The 18,692-nt window shown below is 40.5% G+C and overlaps 1 protein-coding gene across 1 annotated transcript; it reads right to left on the minus strand.

Moving 5' to 3' along the window:
* Positions 1–2,123: 2,123 nt before the first annotated feature.
* yip2 (yippee interacting protein 2) lies at positions 2,124–17,158 on the minus strand. The gene is made up of 8 exons (XM_089735212.1): positions 17,000–17,158; positions 13,033–13,199; positions 11,717–11,848; positions 9,269–9,533; positions 8,222–8,397; positions 4,715–4,909; positions 3,430–3,584; positions 2,124–2,633 (listed from the first exon to the last, which is right to left on the minus strand). The coding sequence occupies exons 1-8, from the start codon at positions 17,016–17,018 to the stop codon at positions 2,552–2,554; spliced, it is 1,191 nt and encodes a 396-aa protein (XP_089591338.1). The 5' UTR covers positions 17,019–17,158; the 3' UTR covers positions 2,124–2,551.
* Between the last annotated feature and the right edge of the window lie 1,534 nt (positions 17,159–18,692).

The following is an 18,692-nucleotide window of genomic DNA, read 5'->3' on the forward strand; positions in this document are numbered from 1 at the left end:
CCAAAAAGTGCCAGCAATTTCGGTGTGGTTTCCTGTGGCGGCTTCAGTCTCAATATACATTCGCACTATATTCACTGCGGTCGTCGTGGCGTTCGGAATATCCAGTTTTCGCGAATGCAAAAAATCCAAAATACCAAGCTTTTTAAAATTGTTTGTGGTTTGTTCTGGCTGTTCCGATGATAAAGCGAGAGTTGAAAATTCTTTAAGAAGATTTCCCAGTTCACGACGCACCATCTCTTTTGCAGACAACATGTGCTCTGGTTGGCGAAAGCCATTTCTGAGTGTTGGGTGCAGATATGTGGATATTTGGGTCACGGTCCTCATTTAGTACGCTAAAGTCTACCAACCATATTGTGGTTATTGCACTGTAGTTTAAATGTAATGCACGGTAATTTGAGTCTGAAACACGGTTTTTTTTAGGTAGCTTGTATATTTGATCTGGTAGCACTGGTGTGAACTGTGAATGTAACGCGTAATTAAAAACCGGTATTCTTAAATAAAAACCGGTGTTTATCGGTATGTATAAAAACCGGTTTTTCTTCGGTTTTCTTCGAACCGGCTTACATCCCTACAGTTCACTCGCAACCACCGAAGCATACACACGAGAATACATCCGCACCTCGCTCGCTACCATTTCTTTTCGAACTTGTTTGTAGGACCCTCTGGAGTATTCATACCCAGTGCTCCAGCTGGACAACACAAAAGTATGATTTTTAATAGTTGAACATCCATTGTAAATCATACGTCGCGGCGTCGTCGGGTCCCGGGTACCCAATAGCATTCATAAATCCTGCCCCTGTTGATAACGTTATCTAAGTATAGGTATTTTTGGCAAATCTCGTATATATCATATGACGTGTATCATGCTTAAAGAAAGATCTTGGAAATTATTCAATATTTCGAAATGCCATTGTACTTTGACGCCCGCTGTCCACCGCCTAACACGGGCATTCTGCGTAGATGTCCATGCGTGATCGGCTGATCGGTGTCATCGTGTAACCAGCTCGTTATTATTATTCATACATTTCTTTCAAAAATTCATATTCAATTTCAGTTGATGAGTTCCCGATATTTCGTATGCAAATAATAGTTTATTTTCTTTCTATGAATGAGAGAGGGTCGGGAGGCCTTTCCAATTTCACTAGGACAGGTGGACGAGCGAAGGCTCAGCCAGGAGGGGTGGGATTTCTTAACAGCTGCCCGAGCGCCTCCAAAGGAGACCTAACAACTCAGGAGCAGCTGCTTCGCGAATGAATCTAATACCGGATCGGAATCGCGAACTGCTAAGAAGATCCGGCTAGAAACTCAGTGAGCTGTGTCTGTGGGTTCATTTATTCGTTGAGCCCTTCGTCGGCACGGGTTCGGCGAGAACGGTGACCGGTGCTTGTGGTACCCAAAAGCACCGTTAATGGATCGGGAGGATCCGTAATGACGTGTTTAGGCCACGTCGACTGTTTACCATTCGGTCCACAGGATTGGGTATGGAATCCCAGCGGCTACGATAAGAGGGTTTTCATGTCGTGCCGCCTTCTCAAAGTGGCGCAATGATGCCGGCTGTAGGTACTTACTGAATCAAGCTCAAGTCATCATGGAGATCCACGTTCCTTAGGAACCATGGTGCTCCGACGGCTATCCTGCCAAAACAGGATTGAATGACTTGCAGGGGTTTCAAGTTGGTGCGGGCCGCGTGAGCGAACCTTACGCTTGCATACGTCATGACGGGGCGTATGCAAGCTTTGTAGTGTCACCTTATTACGAAGGGGCAATTTACTTCGCTTGCAAATCAGAGGATAGAGGCGTCGTAATATGAAGGCGGCACGGTCGCGTACCGTTTTAATGGGGGGTGGGAGTATCTATATGTTAACTAAAAGCTCCAGGGCTTCAGACCACCGTACCACTTACGTTATGGAGCATAAATCACTTTCAACTCCAAGCTTAGATATCTATGTTATTATAATTGAGAGGTCGGCCTAATGACCTCAACCTGTAGATTTTTAAGTTGTAGTGTTTATTTTTATGGGGGTCGTGGATACTGTTGGTAATAAAAAATAATTATTTTAACTTTATAAATTATTCCTTAATTTAAGAACGATTAAATCGATGTAATAAATAAAAATACAGCGTTTGAAAACTGATTATTTTATTAATAATTTCTTCTTTTTCTTCTAATTTTCACATTTACACTTATATATTAAAAAAATACGTGGTTGTAAGGACTTAACTATAAACATGTAAATTTTATTTCACAGATATTTAATATAGATAAAGTTATAAAATGTATATTTTTTTGTATATTCATAAAAATAACATACATATAATTTTCAAAAATAACCGCTCAAAAATACTTTTCATTATAAAATAATTAGCAAAATGTATAATAATATAATATTTAAAAAAATTTGAAAAAAAAAATCGTTAATTTATTAAATTGAAATTACATACATTTTTTTTCTTTAACTAAAATAACTATATTTAAAATAATATAATTAAGGCACTTCAAGCACCCTTTACAAGATGGCTTCTGTTAGTGTCAGCACCACGTGACAGCCACTCAAACAGTCTCGATCATGAGGGCGATGCCCTGCCCCCCGCCGATGCAGGCCGACCCCACCCCGCGCCGCAGCCCGCGCCGTCTGCGGACACACGCGCTTGTACTCACACGTACTCAAAAAATGTTCACGATTGACTTCCACGGTGAAGGAATAACATCGTATATATCTTAAATTAGCGGTTATTGGAACAGATAGACGTCTACAACGTAAATGCTGCTACCTACCTCGAGATATAAGTTCTAAGGTCTCAAGTATAGTTACAATGACTGCTCCACCCTTCAAACCGAAACGCATTACTACTTCACGGCAGAAACAAGCAGGGCGGTGGTACCCACCCGCGCGGACTCACAAGAGGTCCTACCACCAGCTCATTTTTAATCGGAATACATTGCGTGCAGTTTGCAAATTTATTCCGGCAGCTCTGTAGGTCGTCTGGTGGGTTTAGTAAGGGTGAGCCCACTGAGTTTCTCGCGGGATATTCTCAGTGATTCGCTACCGATCCGGTGGTAGATTCTGCGAAGCACGGCCCTTGCTAGGGTTCGTGTTAGCAATGTCATCAGGTTTGAGCCCCGTGAGCTCACCTACTAGTTAAGGTTACGCTGATATAGCCTCTCAAGGATATTAGCTCAGGTAGAAAACAAAAAAAAAACAAAACGTGTGGCACTCGGGAACTGCCTCGTTTTTTTTATCAACTTATGATTATAATTAGACAATGATAATTTAATATTAAAACAATAATAAAACAAGACCACGCGCTATATTAAACATTAAAAAGTTGTAAATGTATCCGGGCTCCAGTAACTACTTTACATCAGGTGGGCCGTGAGCTCATTCACCCATATATGCAAATAAAAAAGGAAGTGTGTGTGGTGTATACCTGAGCTCGTGCACGAGGTGCGCCGTGATCCTGGAGCCGGAGGCGCCGAGCGGGTGTCCCAGCGCGGTGGCGCCTCCGTTGACGTTCAGCTTGCTCATGTCGAGCTTCAGCGCCTTGGCACACGACAGCGTCTGAGCCACGAAGGCCTCGTTGATCTGCGTCACATCAAACAAGTTACATCACCATCACTATGACAATTAATTACTGGTGGTAGGACCTCTTGTGAGTCCGCGCGGGTGGGTACCACCACCCTACCTATTTCTGAAGCGAAGCAGTAATGCGTTTTGGTTTGAGGGGCAGCTGTTGTAACTATACTTGAGACCTTAGAACTTATATCTCAAGATGTCTATGGGCTTCAATAACAACTTAACACCAGGTGGGCTGTGAGCTCGTCGACCCATAAAAGCCATAAAAAAATTCAAAGGTTCGGAGATAACAGTCTAATCGGTTTTAACAGATCCCTACCTTCTAAAACACCACTGCTCCCCATCCTCCAGAGTAGAAAACTTTTTTTTTTATTGCCCTTGTAGGCAGACGAGCATACCGCAGTGGATGTCCGCAGCGGCTCCAGGTAGTATGGATGAACTCTACTCCGGTGGCGGGCGGTGCGATAGTAAAAACGAGATGCCGGTATCATCTCGAACAATTCCTCAGAGCACTCCCAATGGAACATACGGTACAAAATACAGAGGGAACCGAAGTCCCTCCGCAGACCCAGAGGTTCCAAACGATCCGTGAGAATGGGATTATCGACAATGCGAACGGCCCTTTCTGTACTTAACGGAACCTTTGTTTTGTGTTTTGGGTACCAGTAATAGTAGAAAGTAGGCCCACACCTACACTGGCAGGAGGCAGTTCGATTTGAAGGTATTTCAATGTTATTCCAGTAACTGCAGCGTTTATAACTATAGACAGTGGCCTTTCATTAGTCTAGGAGCTCCAGTAGCCTTCTAGAGATAGATAAGGTGCTTATAGTAGCTAACTTTTTGGCACTTCACTGCAAAATGTCTGCTCTAGGATTGCTCGTAATATGGGAATCAGGTCCTGATATATCTTTAAATAAATACATTTATAAATAATAAAGAAACCAAAACCTGAGCAAAAAACCGGTTTATTCCAGAGGCACCAACAACTAAGCCACCGAGTGAGTCAAGTGTGAGTAATTGGATGTCTGAAAGGAACGGACTGGTTTTGGTCTGGTTGCAAATCTCTTGAAATTACTCAAGCAGCGTTTGGATCATGTCTGTCCATTATCATACTTTTGGCGTTTGTATTTCAAACTAACCTCAATAAGGTCGACATCATTGAGGGTGAGTTTGGTGACTTTAAGAAGGTTCTCGATGGCGGGCACAGGCCCAATGCCCATGATGCTGGGGTCCACTCCGACATAGGCCCAGCCTACGAGGCGAGCGAGGGGCTTTAGGTTCTTGGCGGCTTCTTCGCCGACAAGCACCAGCGCTCCAGCACCATCGCTGATACCCTGGAGGTTAATCAATTTCAAAACACGCTCTTAAGGCATAATCACCAGTGGTAGGACCTCTTGTGAGTCCTCGCGGGTGGGTACCACCACCCTGCCTATTTGTGCCGCGAAGCAGTAATGCGTTTCGGTTTAAAGGGTGGGGTAGCCGTTGTAGTTATACTTGAGACCTTAGAACTTATATCTCAAGGTGGGTGGTGCATTTACGTTGCGGATGTCTATGGGCTCCAGTAACCACTTAACACCAGGTGGGCTGTGAGCTCGTCCACCAATCTAGCCACTCAGTTGTTTTCATTCGAACAAGAAACTTCCTTCACAATAAAAAGAATAAAAAAATGTTAATAATTCTTGAACAATGACGTCAATGTTCACGAGTGTTCACCCTGTTTTTTTTTCAACTCCTAAAACCGTCACTAGAGAGCGCTGTAATACGCAAATCCGTTGTCATGATACCCTTGTCATAAGTGACACTGTATCCTAGATTATTGATTTTTATTGAATATACAAGTTTTTCTAATCCAAGTTTATTTTCATAATCATCCCTCGGAAAGTCGAACATGGTCCTTCGAGCCGGATAAGAAAACAACTAATGATAAACAACAATTTTAAGTGCAAAAGAATGTTACAAACCGTAATTAACACAAAACTATTTCGTTGCTAAGTACTAGTGAATGTGAAGAATGGGCCCGGACAGTTATATTAAAAAACCGATATTCAAAATAAGATATTTAAGGCAAAGATTAATTTCAAAAAGTCACCTGCGTCTAGAATAACAAGGGAATATATCGAAACGAGATTGCAATTATTGGAACAACACTGGTTAGTTTGAAGAAAATCACCAGAATGTTATATTGGGATGCGAAAATAACGATTATAGCTATTAAACAAAAGGTACAATAACAAACGTTACATCGCGAACAGCATTCTGGCCAGGCTGGTGTGCCAAAGGGCTTTATCTTCAGAGTCATCCAACGGTGTTAAACAAATACTCGATACGACAAATGATTGCTTGCACGCTTTATCTAACCTTGGTATACCTGTATCGACATGGGACATCCTGATTATATATCTCATCACAATAAAATTGGATAATGAATCCCAGAAACAATGGGAACAAAAACTAAGCGAACAGGCTGATCGATTGCCTACACTAAGCGAGTTCCAATCATTCCTGGAATCAAGATATCGAGCACTCGAGTTTTTAGAACCAAACCAAAGAAGAGAGTTTAGAGGCAAAGATGCAGCGGATAAACCGAAGGTGTTCAGCGTGACGACGTCTGTATCCTGCCCATTCTGTTCGGGACATCACTTGCTTTATCAATGCAAGAAATTTGTACAAGAAGCCATCGGGAATCGCCGGGACTTCATCCAGAAGAGAAAACTGTGTTTCAATTGCTTCGGAGCTAACCATTCGGTAACACAGTGCAAACGACGCACGGCTTGTCGGTGCTGTGGCCAACGTCATCACTCGCTGCTGCACCAGGAAGGCGGCACTCACAATCCGACCCTGGCGGGCCCTAGTCAGCCCGCTAATCAACAGCGGGAGCCAGCACAAGAACCGCAGGCGGCGGATCACGTGGAGCGTGTTGTCAGCCATTTTTCTAACAGTGAAATGACATCAAGTAGTCAAGTAATGTTAGCTACCGCATTAGTTAATGTATCCAGCAAGGAAAATTCAATTACAGGATTGGCCGGAATTGTTGCAATTGCAGATGGCTGATCCAGGATATGGTACACCAAGCAATATAGATCTTCTACTGGGCGCTGATGTGTATGGTCAGGTTTTGTCAGAAGGCATATTGAGAAATCCATCTGGAATCTTGACAGCTCAAAATACACAGCTGGGATGGATCCTGTCAGGACGAGTTTAAGTTAGTGGGGATACTCCTTACATTATTAGCGCACATACCCATGACAACTCAATCAATGATTTGCTGCGTCAGTTCTGGGAGATTGAAACTGACTAGCATCATCCACTTTTATCCAAGGAAGAAGAATCCTGTGAAAGATACTTTGAATCCACTACAACTAGGGACAGTTTGGGTCGTTATGTTGTAGGTCTTCCTTTTCGCGACAACAATCCACTTGCTCAAGAAGAAACTTGAAAATAATCCAGTCTTGAAGCAAGAATAATCCAAGGTAATAAATGCAGCCACCTGGCTATGAATCATATAGAAGTAATTAATGACAAACAAGAAGCTGCTAAGCCAGGATGCGTTTATCTACCTCATCATGCAGTTGGTTGTTCGCGAGGACAAAAGTACAACGAAGGTCGGCGTTGTTTTCGACGCTTCGTGTAAGGGTACCAGCGGCAAGTCATTGAACAATGATTTATTGGTAGGTCCAAGGCTTCAACCAGAGTTACGACACATAATTATGAAATGGCGTACTTATCCTATATGTTTCGCAGCGGACATAGTTAAGATGTATCGAATGGTCAAGGTCGTACCAGAGCATACTGACTTCCAGATAATGTCACAAGGGTACTATCAAATGTAAGAAATCTAAAATTGTAAGACCAGTCTCCAAACTTTGCATTTTGCCTATCGCTTTTTAACATTACTTACCTGAATAACTGTAGATATTTCATGCAATGTATGTAACTTAAATGTATCTTTGGATGCATCAGCTATTAAGTATTTTGTTATTGTTTAATTGTAAGTAAGTACGAACTGTTTAAAAGCAACCCTTGACTGAACTTTGTCGTTATTATGGTTTCTTTAATGTGTAAGTTTATATTTAGTTCATGTTGAGCAGTTCTTTATTGATTACTATTAGGTTAAAATGTTACGGTTTCATGGAGATGTTAATTGTACATGTAAAATTTGATGGCCTCATTGTTGGCTATGAACTTTTGTAGTTCATGGTGGGCGGAATGTTCACCCTGTTTTTTTTTCAACTCCTAAAACCGTCACTAGAGAGCGCTGTAATACGCAAATCCGTTGTCATGATACCCTTGTCATAAGTGACACTGTATCCTAGATTATTGATTTTTATTGAATATACAAGTTTTTCTAATCCAAGTTTATTTTCATAATCATCCCTCGGAAAGTCGAACAACGAGCGACATATAAACATCATACCGTCACTAGTTTTGGGGGAAAGGTATAAAGGACCTCCACCATTGTCACAAATATTTAAGTTTATTGGCTCATTATTTATTTGATACACAAATTGGACTTCGGTACGTATAATAATATGTAGGTATTTCAATAAGCATATTGGTTTAAATAAACAAAATACTATTTGGCTATTGGTATACCTGGAAATGGAGATCTTGTATGAAACCTGAAATGAGTAGTTAAAAAAACTTACAGAAGCAGTTCCAGCAGTGACTAGACCTTCCTTTTTGAAGACGGGAGGCAGTTTCTTCAGGCCCTCCAGTGTGGTCTGAGGACGAGGGTGCTCGTCTACCTCGACCTTGACCTCCTTCCTCTTGATCGTAAGAGATACAGGTTCGATCTCCGCTTTGAATACTCCTGCGTCGTTAGCTGGTAGAAAGTTTTATCTATATATTAATACGTGAAGCAAAAACTTGTATCCCTTTTTACGAAAATTTCGCGGACGGAGGATTATGAAATTTCTCACACTTATAAAGAATACAGCGAAGGAGTGCAGAATGCTATTTTTTTTTTAATTACATTAAAATACATTAAATCAATAAATAAAACATTACACACACTACCATGTATTTGACACACACACATATTTATACTCTATGTTTATTGTCAAACTTTTGTTATTGCTTAAAATCTGTGGTCAAATTGAAAATATGTTAATACTGTTTATCTTTAATATTATTTGTCTACAGTGTAGTCTTGGCTTTATCTGTGATTATAGCTTTATAATAGTTTTTGACAATTGAATCATAATAATGTTCAACTAATTTCAATTAATTATAGTCGAATTTTTCGACTACTGCGGGATCACTAGTATATTATTCAATAGCGTAAATTCGTAAATGAATTGTGTAAGGCAATCTTTTATGGCCACTACTCCTCAAGCCGTTCCCTCACTAATGACGTTCGTGGCTTCGACGGAAACGCTGCAGCAAACTCCTTTACATGCTATGATCTTCGGCAAGGTGAAAAGTCTCGAGGCGTTGCCATTTAGAGTTCTACGACCACTTGAACTCAACAACTGCTAGAGTCAGAGACCAGAGGTCTTTTCGCATCCTTTTATGTATACTTGGTTTTCAATAAATTTTAAGATGCTTTTAGCTCAGAACACACGTTACCACCAGTAATTAAAGTAATAAACCCTCCATTGTGAAATTAGTTCTTGAATATGAACATAGTTTAAGTTAGAAAAAAAAGCGTATCTGAAACTCGATAGTTCTAATGACATAAAAAACCAACTCACCAGTCTTCCACTTCTGTTGCGATTGTAGAGCGTAATTGTCAACTTCGTCTCTGGTGATTCCGAATTGGGCTCCTAGTTTCTCGGCGGTCATGCCCATGGGGAGTCCGCAGTAGGAGTCCGAGAGTCCGGCCCAGAGGGTGTCTTCGAAAGCGTAGTTGGTGCCCAGAGCCGTGCCGAACCTCACGTTTCTGACCGCGAAGGGCGCTTGAGACATGTTCTCTACTCCCCCCGCTACTGAGATCTTGGCTGCGCCGGTCAAAATGTCCTGTGTGGGATTTGAATAACCCTCTCATTGAACTTTTTTTTTATTGCTTAGATGGGTGGACGAGCTCACAGCCCACCTGGTGTTAAGTGGTTACTGGAACCCATAGACATTTACGACGTAAAAGCGCCACCCAGTTGAGATATAAGTTCTAAGGTCTCAAGTATAGTTACAACGGCTGTCCCACCCTTCAAACCGAAACGCATTACTGCTTCACCTACCCGCGCGGACTCACAAGAGGTCCTACCACCAGTAATTATGCAAATTATAATTTTGCGGGTTTGATTTTTATTACACGATGTTATACCTTCACCGTGGAAGTCAATCGTGAACATTTGTTGAGTACGTATATTTCATTAGAAAAATTGGTACCCCCGCCTGGGATTCGAACACCGGTGCATCGCTCAACACGAATGCACCGGACGTCTTATCCTTTAGGGCACGACGACTTCTCGAACATTTAATAAAACTAGAGGTCCCGCAGTAGTCGAAATTCGACTATAATTATTGGGAATGGTAAGTTTGTACACTATTATGATTGTATTTTATACTTCTATAATCACAAATTTCGTCAAGGCTACACATAAAAAATAAAAAATATATTAATAAAGACAAACAATATTTAATCTATTCTCAATTTGACCACAGACGTCAAGAACAAAAGTTTGACAATAAATAGTATGCATGCGTGTGTGCATCAAATACATGGTAAGTAGTGTGTGTATTGTTTTCTTTTTTGATTTAATGTATCTTTTATGCATTATTTAAAAAAAATATTAGCATTGTGCACTTCTTCTCTATATTCTCTATAAGTGTGGAAAATTTCATACTCCTCCGTCCGCGCAATTTTCGTAAAAAGGGATACAAAGTTTTTGCTTCGCGTATTAATATATAGATTGTCATTATGATGTTGACACTTAATCGAAATAGACTAGAAATTCTTATTTACTTTAACGTACAGATGTTCTCAAACTTCGCATTAGTCATCGCGTGCATACTTCTTATGTGTATTTTTACTTCTAAATAACGATGATAGTGAATTTCGAAATTCATTATTTTTACAGTCTATTATTATATTATTTTATTTGCAATGTTTGTTAATTAAGGACAAACTTCGTCTTATCGTATCTTATCTTTTTCCATGTCGGTCCAATTTTGATGACAAAGTATTTCATGGTATGAATCCTGAATCGAATACAAGGGTTAGCGCCAGATAAAGGAATTCTCCAGCAGGGACACCAAATTTTATAATAGGTAGACTTTTTTGTAGTTTGTTGTGTGATATCCTCTACCTAGGAATATCGAGAGATCACCAAATTTGGAAAATGTGGTAAAAGCCCCTAGATCTTCTCAGTGGATCGCGATTCCGATCCGGTGGTAGATTCTGTGAAGCACTGCTCTTGCTAGGACTAATGTTAGCAACGTCGTCAGGTCTATTCCTCATAAGCTTAGGTGCGAAAAAAAAAGTTTCTCACTATTTTTCGAATATGTAATGTATTTGTCGTGCTGTTTGTTTGTATGTTTAGCGGTTACCAGAGTCAGTGAATATGACAAGGTTAAGTGATATCGATCACCTTGAGATGATCAAAGATCAGCTTATGAAGTCGTCGTGGCCTAAAGGATAAGACGTCCGGTGCATTCGTATCGAGCGATGCACCGGTGTTCGAATCCCGCTGGCGGATACCAATTTTTCTAATGAAATACGTACTCAACAAATGTTCATGATTGACTTCCACGGTGAAGGAATAACATCGTGCAATAAAAATCAAACCCGCAAAATTATAATTTGCGTAATTACTGGTGGTAGGACCTCTTGTGAGTCCGCACGGGTACGTACCACCGCCTTGCCTATTTCTGCCGTGACGCAGTAATGCGTTTCGGTTTGAAGGGTGGGGCAGCCGTTGTGACTATACTGAGACCTTAGAACTATATCTCAAGGTGTGTGGCGCATTTACGTTGTAGATGTCTATGGGCTCCAGTAACCACTTTACACCAGGTGGACTGTGAGCTCGTCCACACATCTAAGCAATAAAAAATAACATTAAAAAAAATTAAAAATCTCGTCAGTAGGCAGCCCTACTGAGCGGCTGATATCGATAGGCCTGTGGTACATAAATAGCCCCATAGGCTACCAGTGAATAGGTAGAGGAAAAAACAGAAACTTCAAGTTTTAACGTTATACATACCTGAGCGCTGTTCACGATCGACTGGAAACCAGAGCCGCATAGTCTGTTGATGCCGAGCACCGGCTTCTCTTGAGGAATACCAGCTTTGAGCGCCGCGTGACGTGGCGTGTAGATTCCGTCGGTTTGTGATGACTGGCGGAAGGAGAATTACGGTTGGCATTTATTTGTATATGAGCAAAAGCCATCGCGGTGTACCTGGTATTAAATGGTTAGTAATACTTGACAGGTGGTCGAATTCAGCCTTAAAATATATATAATGGAGCATACCTGACACATGCTTGAAGTCCTTGTTACCTTATCAAAGTTACATTGGGGACAGAAATAAACCGGACATCGATGCCAAGACGCGTAAGTTCAAAAACACGGAAGATACAACTCTTTTCTACGGATCATCATTTGAATATGGTTACACCACAAATGTCCCTTTATCATCCCTTTAGCTCAATAATAGCGCAAGTACCCAACATTTGTTACGCCAAAATCATCTACGTATTTTCTCGTTAGAAATTCAAAAATCCAAAGGATTTCCGATCATAAAATCTGTCAGACTGTGCAAAAGATGTGCAAATTTAAGTGTGATCTCCTACTCGACCTTCAATTCCCTACCCTCTTCGTTCCGGCCTTCAGATAATTGTAACTGTCAAGTTTAAGGCGCACAAACAAAGTCTTTAATCATCAATGCGTCAGTCCTTAATCGTTTTATTTTGTATTTATAGTTTCCGATGTTTTGAATACATCATTGCGTTCATTTAAAATATTCATTAACGATTTTGAATATAACGAACGAATACTCAGGTCGGGGTCTCCTCGCTAACATACGTAGTAAAGGTCAATCGCGCCTCATTAGATCAACTTCAAATTTCACACACTTGCATTTAAGGCTAATTATTCATGCAGAAGGATCGATGCATTAGAAATGTGGTGCTGGAAAAGGATGCTCCGTATATCTTGGACTGAGCATCGCACCAACGCCTCGATCCTAAAAGAACTGAATATCTCTCAAATATCCAGGATTCTTCGATATTTTGGACACGTATCGCAACGGCCAGCAGACTCTATTGAGAAACTTGTTGTTTAGGATAGGGTCAATGGTAAGAGATCTCGTGGACGAATCCCCATGCGCTGGACTGATCAGGTGAAAGACCTTACTGAAACCCCACTTAACGAGTGCATGCGCCAGGCCTCGGTTCGCAAACTATGGAAAACATCTGTTAAGGCTTTAATAAGCAAGAATTCCTTATGACCACGACTGCTCTGCCAAGAGCGACCGACTATGATGATTCATGCAGATTCATTCCTTGCCATAAATTACTTACAGAGATGACTTGGCCCACGACCATGCTGTCAACCTGTGCCGGGGACACTCCGGCCTCCTTCAAGGCACCAACAGTGGCTATCGTCTGCAGTTCGGTCGCGGATGTGTTGCGGAAGACTCCGCCGAAGGTACCAAACGGCGTCCTTTTAGCGCCCACGATGAAAATCCCTTCATAAATTATATTTATAAGTTGCGTAATTACTGGTAGTGACCGCACGGGCAGGTAAAACCTGATATAATTTAAGTTCTTGGTAGCAGAGTCCAATCTTTAAATCGCAGAGTGCAGGCAGTTACGAAATAATATACTAACACACTTTTATAAATTAGAATTAATCACGTGAATGCTTTAGAATTTTTTAACCAAATCACAGTTTTGTTATTTTGTTTTACTTCACGAATCGACAGAAATTTTTTCACTTGTCAAGACACCTATTGTCACTGCTGTCTATGTATATGTTTCTATATCTATCAACTCCAATAAAACCACCCTGCCTATTTCTGCGGTGAATCAGTATCGCGTTTCAGTTGAAGGGTGGGGCAGTCGTGCTGTAAAAACTGAGACCTTGAAACTTACGTCTCAAGGTGGGTGGCGGCATTTACGGTGTCGTTGTCTACGGGTTCCGGTAACTAATCAACACCAAAAAGAATATAAGCCGTGGTTCGAAGCTTAGGTAGCTGTATTTTTGTTTTGCCGACTTTTCACTAATTAGAATTCTACAACACACATCTATGCTGCAATTTTGATACTCTGAGGACTTTGCGTCATATGCTCGCCACCGACGTGAATATCGTTACGCCGCGCCGGTAAGAGTAACGCCATCTATCGCCAAATAGTCGAACGAATATTGAAAGACCTAGAACGCTCGAGAAGTATAACGCCATCTATTGTCAGATAGCGGGAACCACGACTAGAGATGTGTGGAATATTCTCGATAATTCTAGGGATGAAGTATCGGCTATAAAAACGTTGCAGAGATGGCACGCAGTCAGTCATTAATCGGAACTACTCGAAGCGAAACAGCGAACGGATCACCTGAAGCGAAGCGGAACAAGCGAATTGAGAGTGAGTGTTTTAAAGTGTTTAAGTGTTTTAACTGTTGAATACAGTTTTTTAGTTATACTTTGGTAGAATTTTATTTATCCCGAACCCCAGTGCGTAACAATATTATCTTAACGTTCTTGTACAGACCGTGGTCATGCAAAGTGCGTTTCTAGAGATAATTTGAGGCACGCACGTCAGGCTCTGATACACATTTTCTAGAGATAATGAAATGAACATTATCACCGTACGTTAACTTTGTACTTCAGAGGTACTTGGACATTAGACTTTGAACAGAAATAAAGATATTATCGAATCATTTTCGGATTAAGGTTGATAACGATTGTATTTCTAGCGGGGGGCATTTTTAGGTTCGGAGCGAAGTTCTTCTTGATCAATTACATAATCTGGTAAAACATCAGAGGCCACGCCGTTTCCCCTTAATCATCATATTTGCGGCAGAGGCCGCAGTATACGTGGCTTAGTGGGCAAGATGCCCAGTGTTCTCGTGTATACCGGTGGTGCGACTGTATCATTACTAACTCATTACATGAGGTGACTAGATTACTAGATTACTAGATTACTACTACTTAGATTACTAGATGCTTCGTTATTCCTGAATTATAAATTAAGTCTTTCTGAAGTACAAAATACAAAGTTATCCGCGGCACGCATCTTGTCGTGTAATAAAATAAAGATTAATAAGTATCAATAATTATCGTGTTGCCTGTCAACAACGCGAAGCCGGCACGTTTTCTGATATGACAGATGGGCTTATTTTTTTTTAAATTAAGGGATTGCTATATCGTTTGTCTTTCCAGCTTGACCAAAGCGAAGGACGATTTCGATGGATCAGTTGTGAGATAGTTTCTCAGCAACAGCTTTTTTTCAGCGTAACCTTAACTAGTAACTGAGCTCACGGGGCTCAAACCTGACGACGTTGCTAACACGAACCCTAGCAAGAGCCGTGCTTCGCAGAATCTACTGGCGGATCGGAAACGCGACCCACTGAGAAGATCCGGCGAGAAACTCAGTAGGGCTGTGTCTGAGGGTTAATTTACTCGTCGAGCCCTTCGTCGCAAGCGACGGGTTTGACGAGAACAATGACCGGTGCTTGAGGTACCTAAAAGCACCAGCAACAGCCCGAGCGCGTCGGAAAGACGCCTAACTGCTCAGAGACAGCTGCTTTGGGTCTGGATCGCTATCGCAAATCTACTATAAAGATCCGGTGGAAAGCAGCCTGGTGCTAAATATCACGAGTACGATGACCTCTGCTTTGGCTGCGTCTGTTTTACCTCTGCTTTGGCTGAGAGTGACTCAGGTGGATCTATCAGGATGCAGTTAGAGCACAGAGCATGTTAGTCGTAATTTTCATTTTGATTTCGCCAGGTAGATACGGTGTGAGAGGGCTGATGTCTGTCAACAGCGTGAACAGGAAAAAATGACTCCCCGTCGGTTTTGGGATGCTGGGATGCATGTGACTAGGAGATGTATGGAAATGGTAGTGCAAGGTAGAGGGATTTTTACTGGTGGTAGGACCTCTTATGAGTCCGCACGGGTAGGTAACACCACCCTGCCTATTTCTGCCGTGAAGGAGTAATGCGTTTCGGTTTGAAGGGTGGGGCAGCCGTTGTAACTATACTGAGCCCTTAGAACTTATATCTCAAAGTGGGTGGCGCATTTACGTTCTAGATTTCTATGGGCTCCAGTAATCACTTAACACCAGGTGTTATTGCTTGGTGGTGCCCACCCACCTAAGCAATAAAAAAAAAGTAGGAAGAGGTCAACCGAAGAAGACATGGATGGAGTGTGTGAATGACGATATGAGAGAGAGAGAGAGAGAGGAGTGATGTTGAGATGACGACTGATAGAAGAGAATGGAAGAGAAAAGTTAGCTGTGCCGACCCCACCTAGTGGGATTAGGTGGAGAAAAAGAGAGGTTTTGGAATCGCTGCATTAAGAAGAAAAAGTATTTTCACATTACACGATCTTATCATGTCAAAGAACTGCCAACGACGTGCAACCCGCCACCGCATTCTTCCTTCAGTTCTGTGTTGGTGAGAATCTGACGAGTGACAATATAGGGTCGCTAAGTGCTTAGTCGAATTACAGCACTCGTCGAGGGGGAGGGTAATGGGAGAGATGTGCTCCGCACTAATCACTTCACTTTCCCCCCTTTGCCTTTTCATGAGTTCCAACTCATGCGAAGTTCGGGTGTGGGTTGTTGAGCAACAGGAGGTTTTAGCCAGTTCGGCTCCGACATGCCACGCCCTCCATCCCCAGTGGAGGGCGGAAGTCCGGCGATTTCCTTCGGACCAAAAAAAACCCCACTCTCGACGTGAAGTGACGATCCGATGATGGATTAAGTCTAGGCGAGTCACGGCGCAAACAGAAAAGGTTAGGTATTACAATAAAACAATATTAGCACTCCACTTGATGATTAAGTGGTTGCTAATCTCTCATCAGGTAACCAAATAATATTAGAAAATTTCTCGTAAATTATTAATTTAATTTCTCGTAACATCAAATATTCCAAAAAAACGTAAATTATTTCTAACACAATTTCAACCATCAGAAGGTAAATATAATCGTGAATTTGCCGTGTATTATTTAATTATCATTATACCTTCGTATTTTTGTGAAGAAAATTTTGTATTGTAGGTACCTATATAATTAATTCGGACTTTGATTTCAATACTTTGGTCAAGGTCGTTGAACTTCAAATGCAAGCGAGCTACGTGTTCAATTTTGTTAAACTATATATGATAGTCTTTTTCTTTTATGGAAGTATGTATGTAGTTAGAGTCGCAAAAGTTATAAATTCTTGCTATCGTTTTCAATGTGGAATTTGAACTCTACAAGTTCAAATTTCAAAATTTAAAACACATATTACGGACTCCTTATATAAGATTATTTTACATCGTCTTACCTTTAACTGAAGCAGACATGATTCAAAATTATACCTATCCAGTTAACGTAGAACTGAAATATATTTTATGATAGCTGAACTACGCACAGTGCACACGATAACTCACACACAACAGATGAAAACTACAGTACTACAGACTAATAACCAATTAGAGATAACGCTAATAGATTGGTCGCAGGCAACTGTGAAATACACAGACTAAATAAATATTTTCATAATGACTCTTTTTACATTTTCAACTAAACTTTATTATGTTTATCATTGTATTACATTAAAGAAAAAAAACGGATTTGACGTATGTACTAGATTTAAAAAAAAAACTCTTTATTAGATTTACTAGGCCTACGGTCAAAATTTTTTTTAAATTATTTTACAAAACTCAACTATGGCCGTCTATTGGTGAAGTGTCTTTATATACGTCTATTTGTGTCTAATAAACTCTTAAATGCTATTTGTAATATCTGTGAGATAAACTACAAATAAAATTCTCTAATTCACATTGGTCTAATGGCAAAGTAATATTCGGATTTTAAACTATTATCAGCTGTTTCACTTTTGACATTTCATCTCTGTGTCTATGATGTTGCTGGCTCCAGTAAAAGATTTATGAAAATCCTAAATTTAGAGCTTAAAGAAATCAGTTTTATTTCAATAACTTGTATGCTGACATGTTTAAAGTGAAAAAAAGTGTGCTCGCGAGAGAAATAAAATAAAATACTTCTAAACCCTTGACTCCTATCACATGTGAATGTTACTGGTTTTTAATTAAACTTGTTTCTTTTTAAAATCATTCATGGAGGGTAGAGGTAAGGAGAACCGTCTCTGTTGTGAAAAGTGTCCGATAAAATCTGCTAAATAATGGTGGCGCTACAGTAGCAACCGGGCAAATTTTAAAAAAGGCGATGAAAGTTATTAGAATAAGATAGAGAAATAAAAAAAGTCGAAAGAACTGTAAGCACTACTAAATCACAAAAGGTATTTTATTTAAAGCTGATAAGAAAATGCAATCGATGTCTCTACGTTTTACCACAGCAATAATTTTAGGTTATATTGACGAAATTAGTTTGGACTACGTAAACATGTGAGGTCTTGTATATTACAATATATTACAAATATTACAATTACTAAGTCACGGTCCATCAGTTAATGGACCGTGACTTAGTCAGTTAATCAGTTAACAACTGCTCAATTCATATCATACCCTGTGCCTATGCTAGCGCCATTCTGGAGGATTTTTGAACTGTTATTTAGTGCTGAAAGTGGGACACTTTTTCAAGCTTCTCCTATATGAGACGGTTCTCTCTACCTCTACCCTTCATAATAATAATTGTTAAAAATGATAAGGTTCCTAATGTGCTACTTTCAAAAAATTACAGTACAACTACTTTTACGACGTACTTTGTAAACTTAACGTTGCCTAGTAGCTCTAGAAGTGCACAAATGTGGGATAGTGAAACAAAACCACTGGACGTAGCTTTTCAGAATCTTCCAAAAAGTCCACTGAAAAAGTTTCAATAAAAAACACCACTTTGCTGAGTCTATGGCATATTAACACCATGGCTATCCCATATCATCTCATTTCTTTTAATTTTTATCCCAATTGTTTAATGTTTCAAATTAATCAACGCTATGTGGTGTGATATCTTCGCCTTTCTAGTTGGAAAATTGGAACTACTACTGTCAAATCTGTCAG

This window comes from Bombyx mandarina, chromosome 19 (assembly GCF_030267445.1).
Source record: "Bombyx mandarina strain Sakado chromosome 19, ASM3026744v2".
Classification (NCBI taxonomy): Eukaryota; Metazoa; Arthropoda; class Insecta; order Lepidoptera; family Bombycidae; genus Bombyx; species Bombyx mandarina.

What these genes read in the sequence shown, in the direction of transcription:
- yip2 (XM_089735212.1), bottom strand. An exon ending in CGATCGTGAACAGCGCTCAG is followed by an intron (nt 9,534 to 11,716) that starts GTATGTATAACG and finishes AATCCCACACAG; the next exon opens with GACATTTTGACCGGCGCAGC. An exon ending in TCACTGCTGGAACTGCTTCT is followed by an intron (nt 4,910 to 8,221) that starts GTAAGTTTTTTT and finishes ATTAACCTCCAG; the next exon opens with GGTATCAGCGATGGTGCTGG.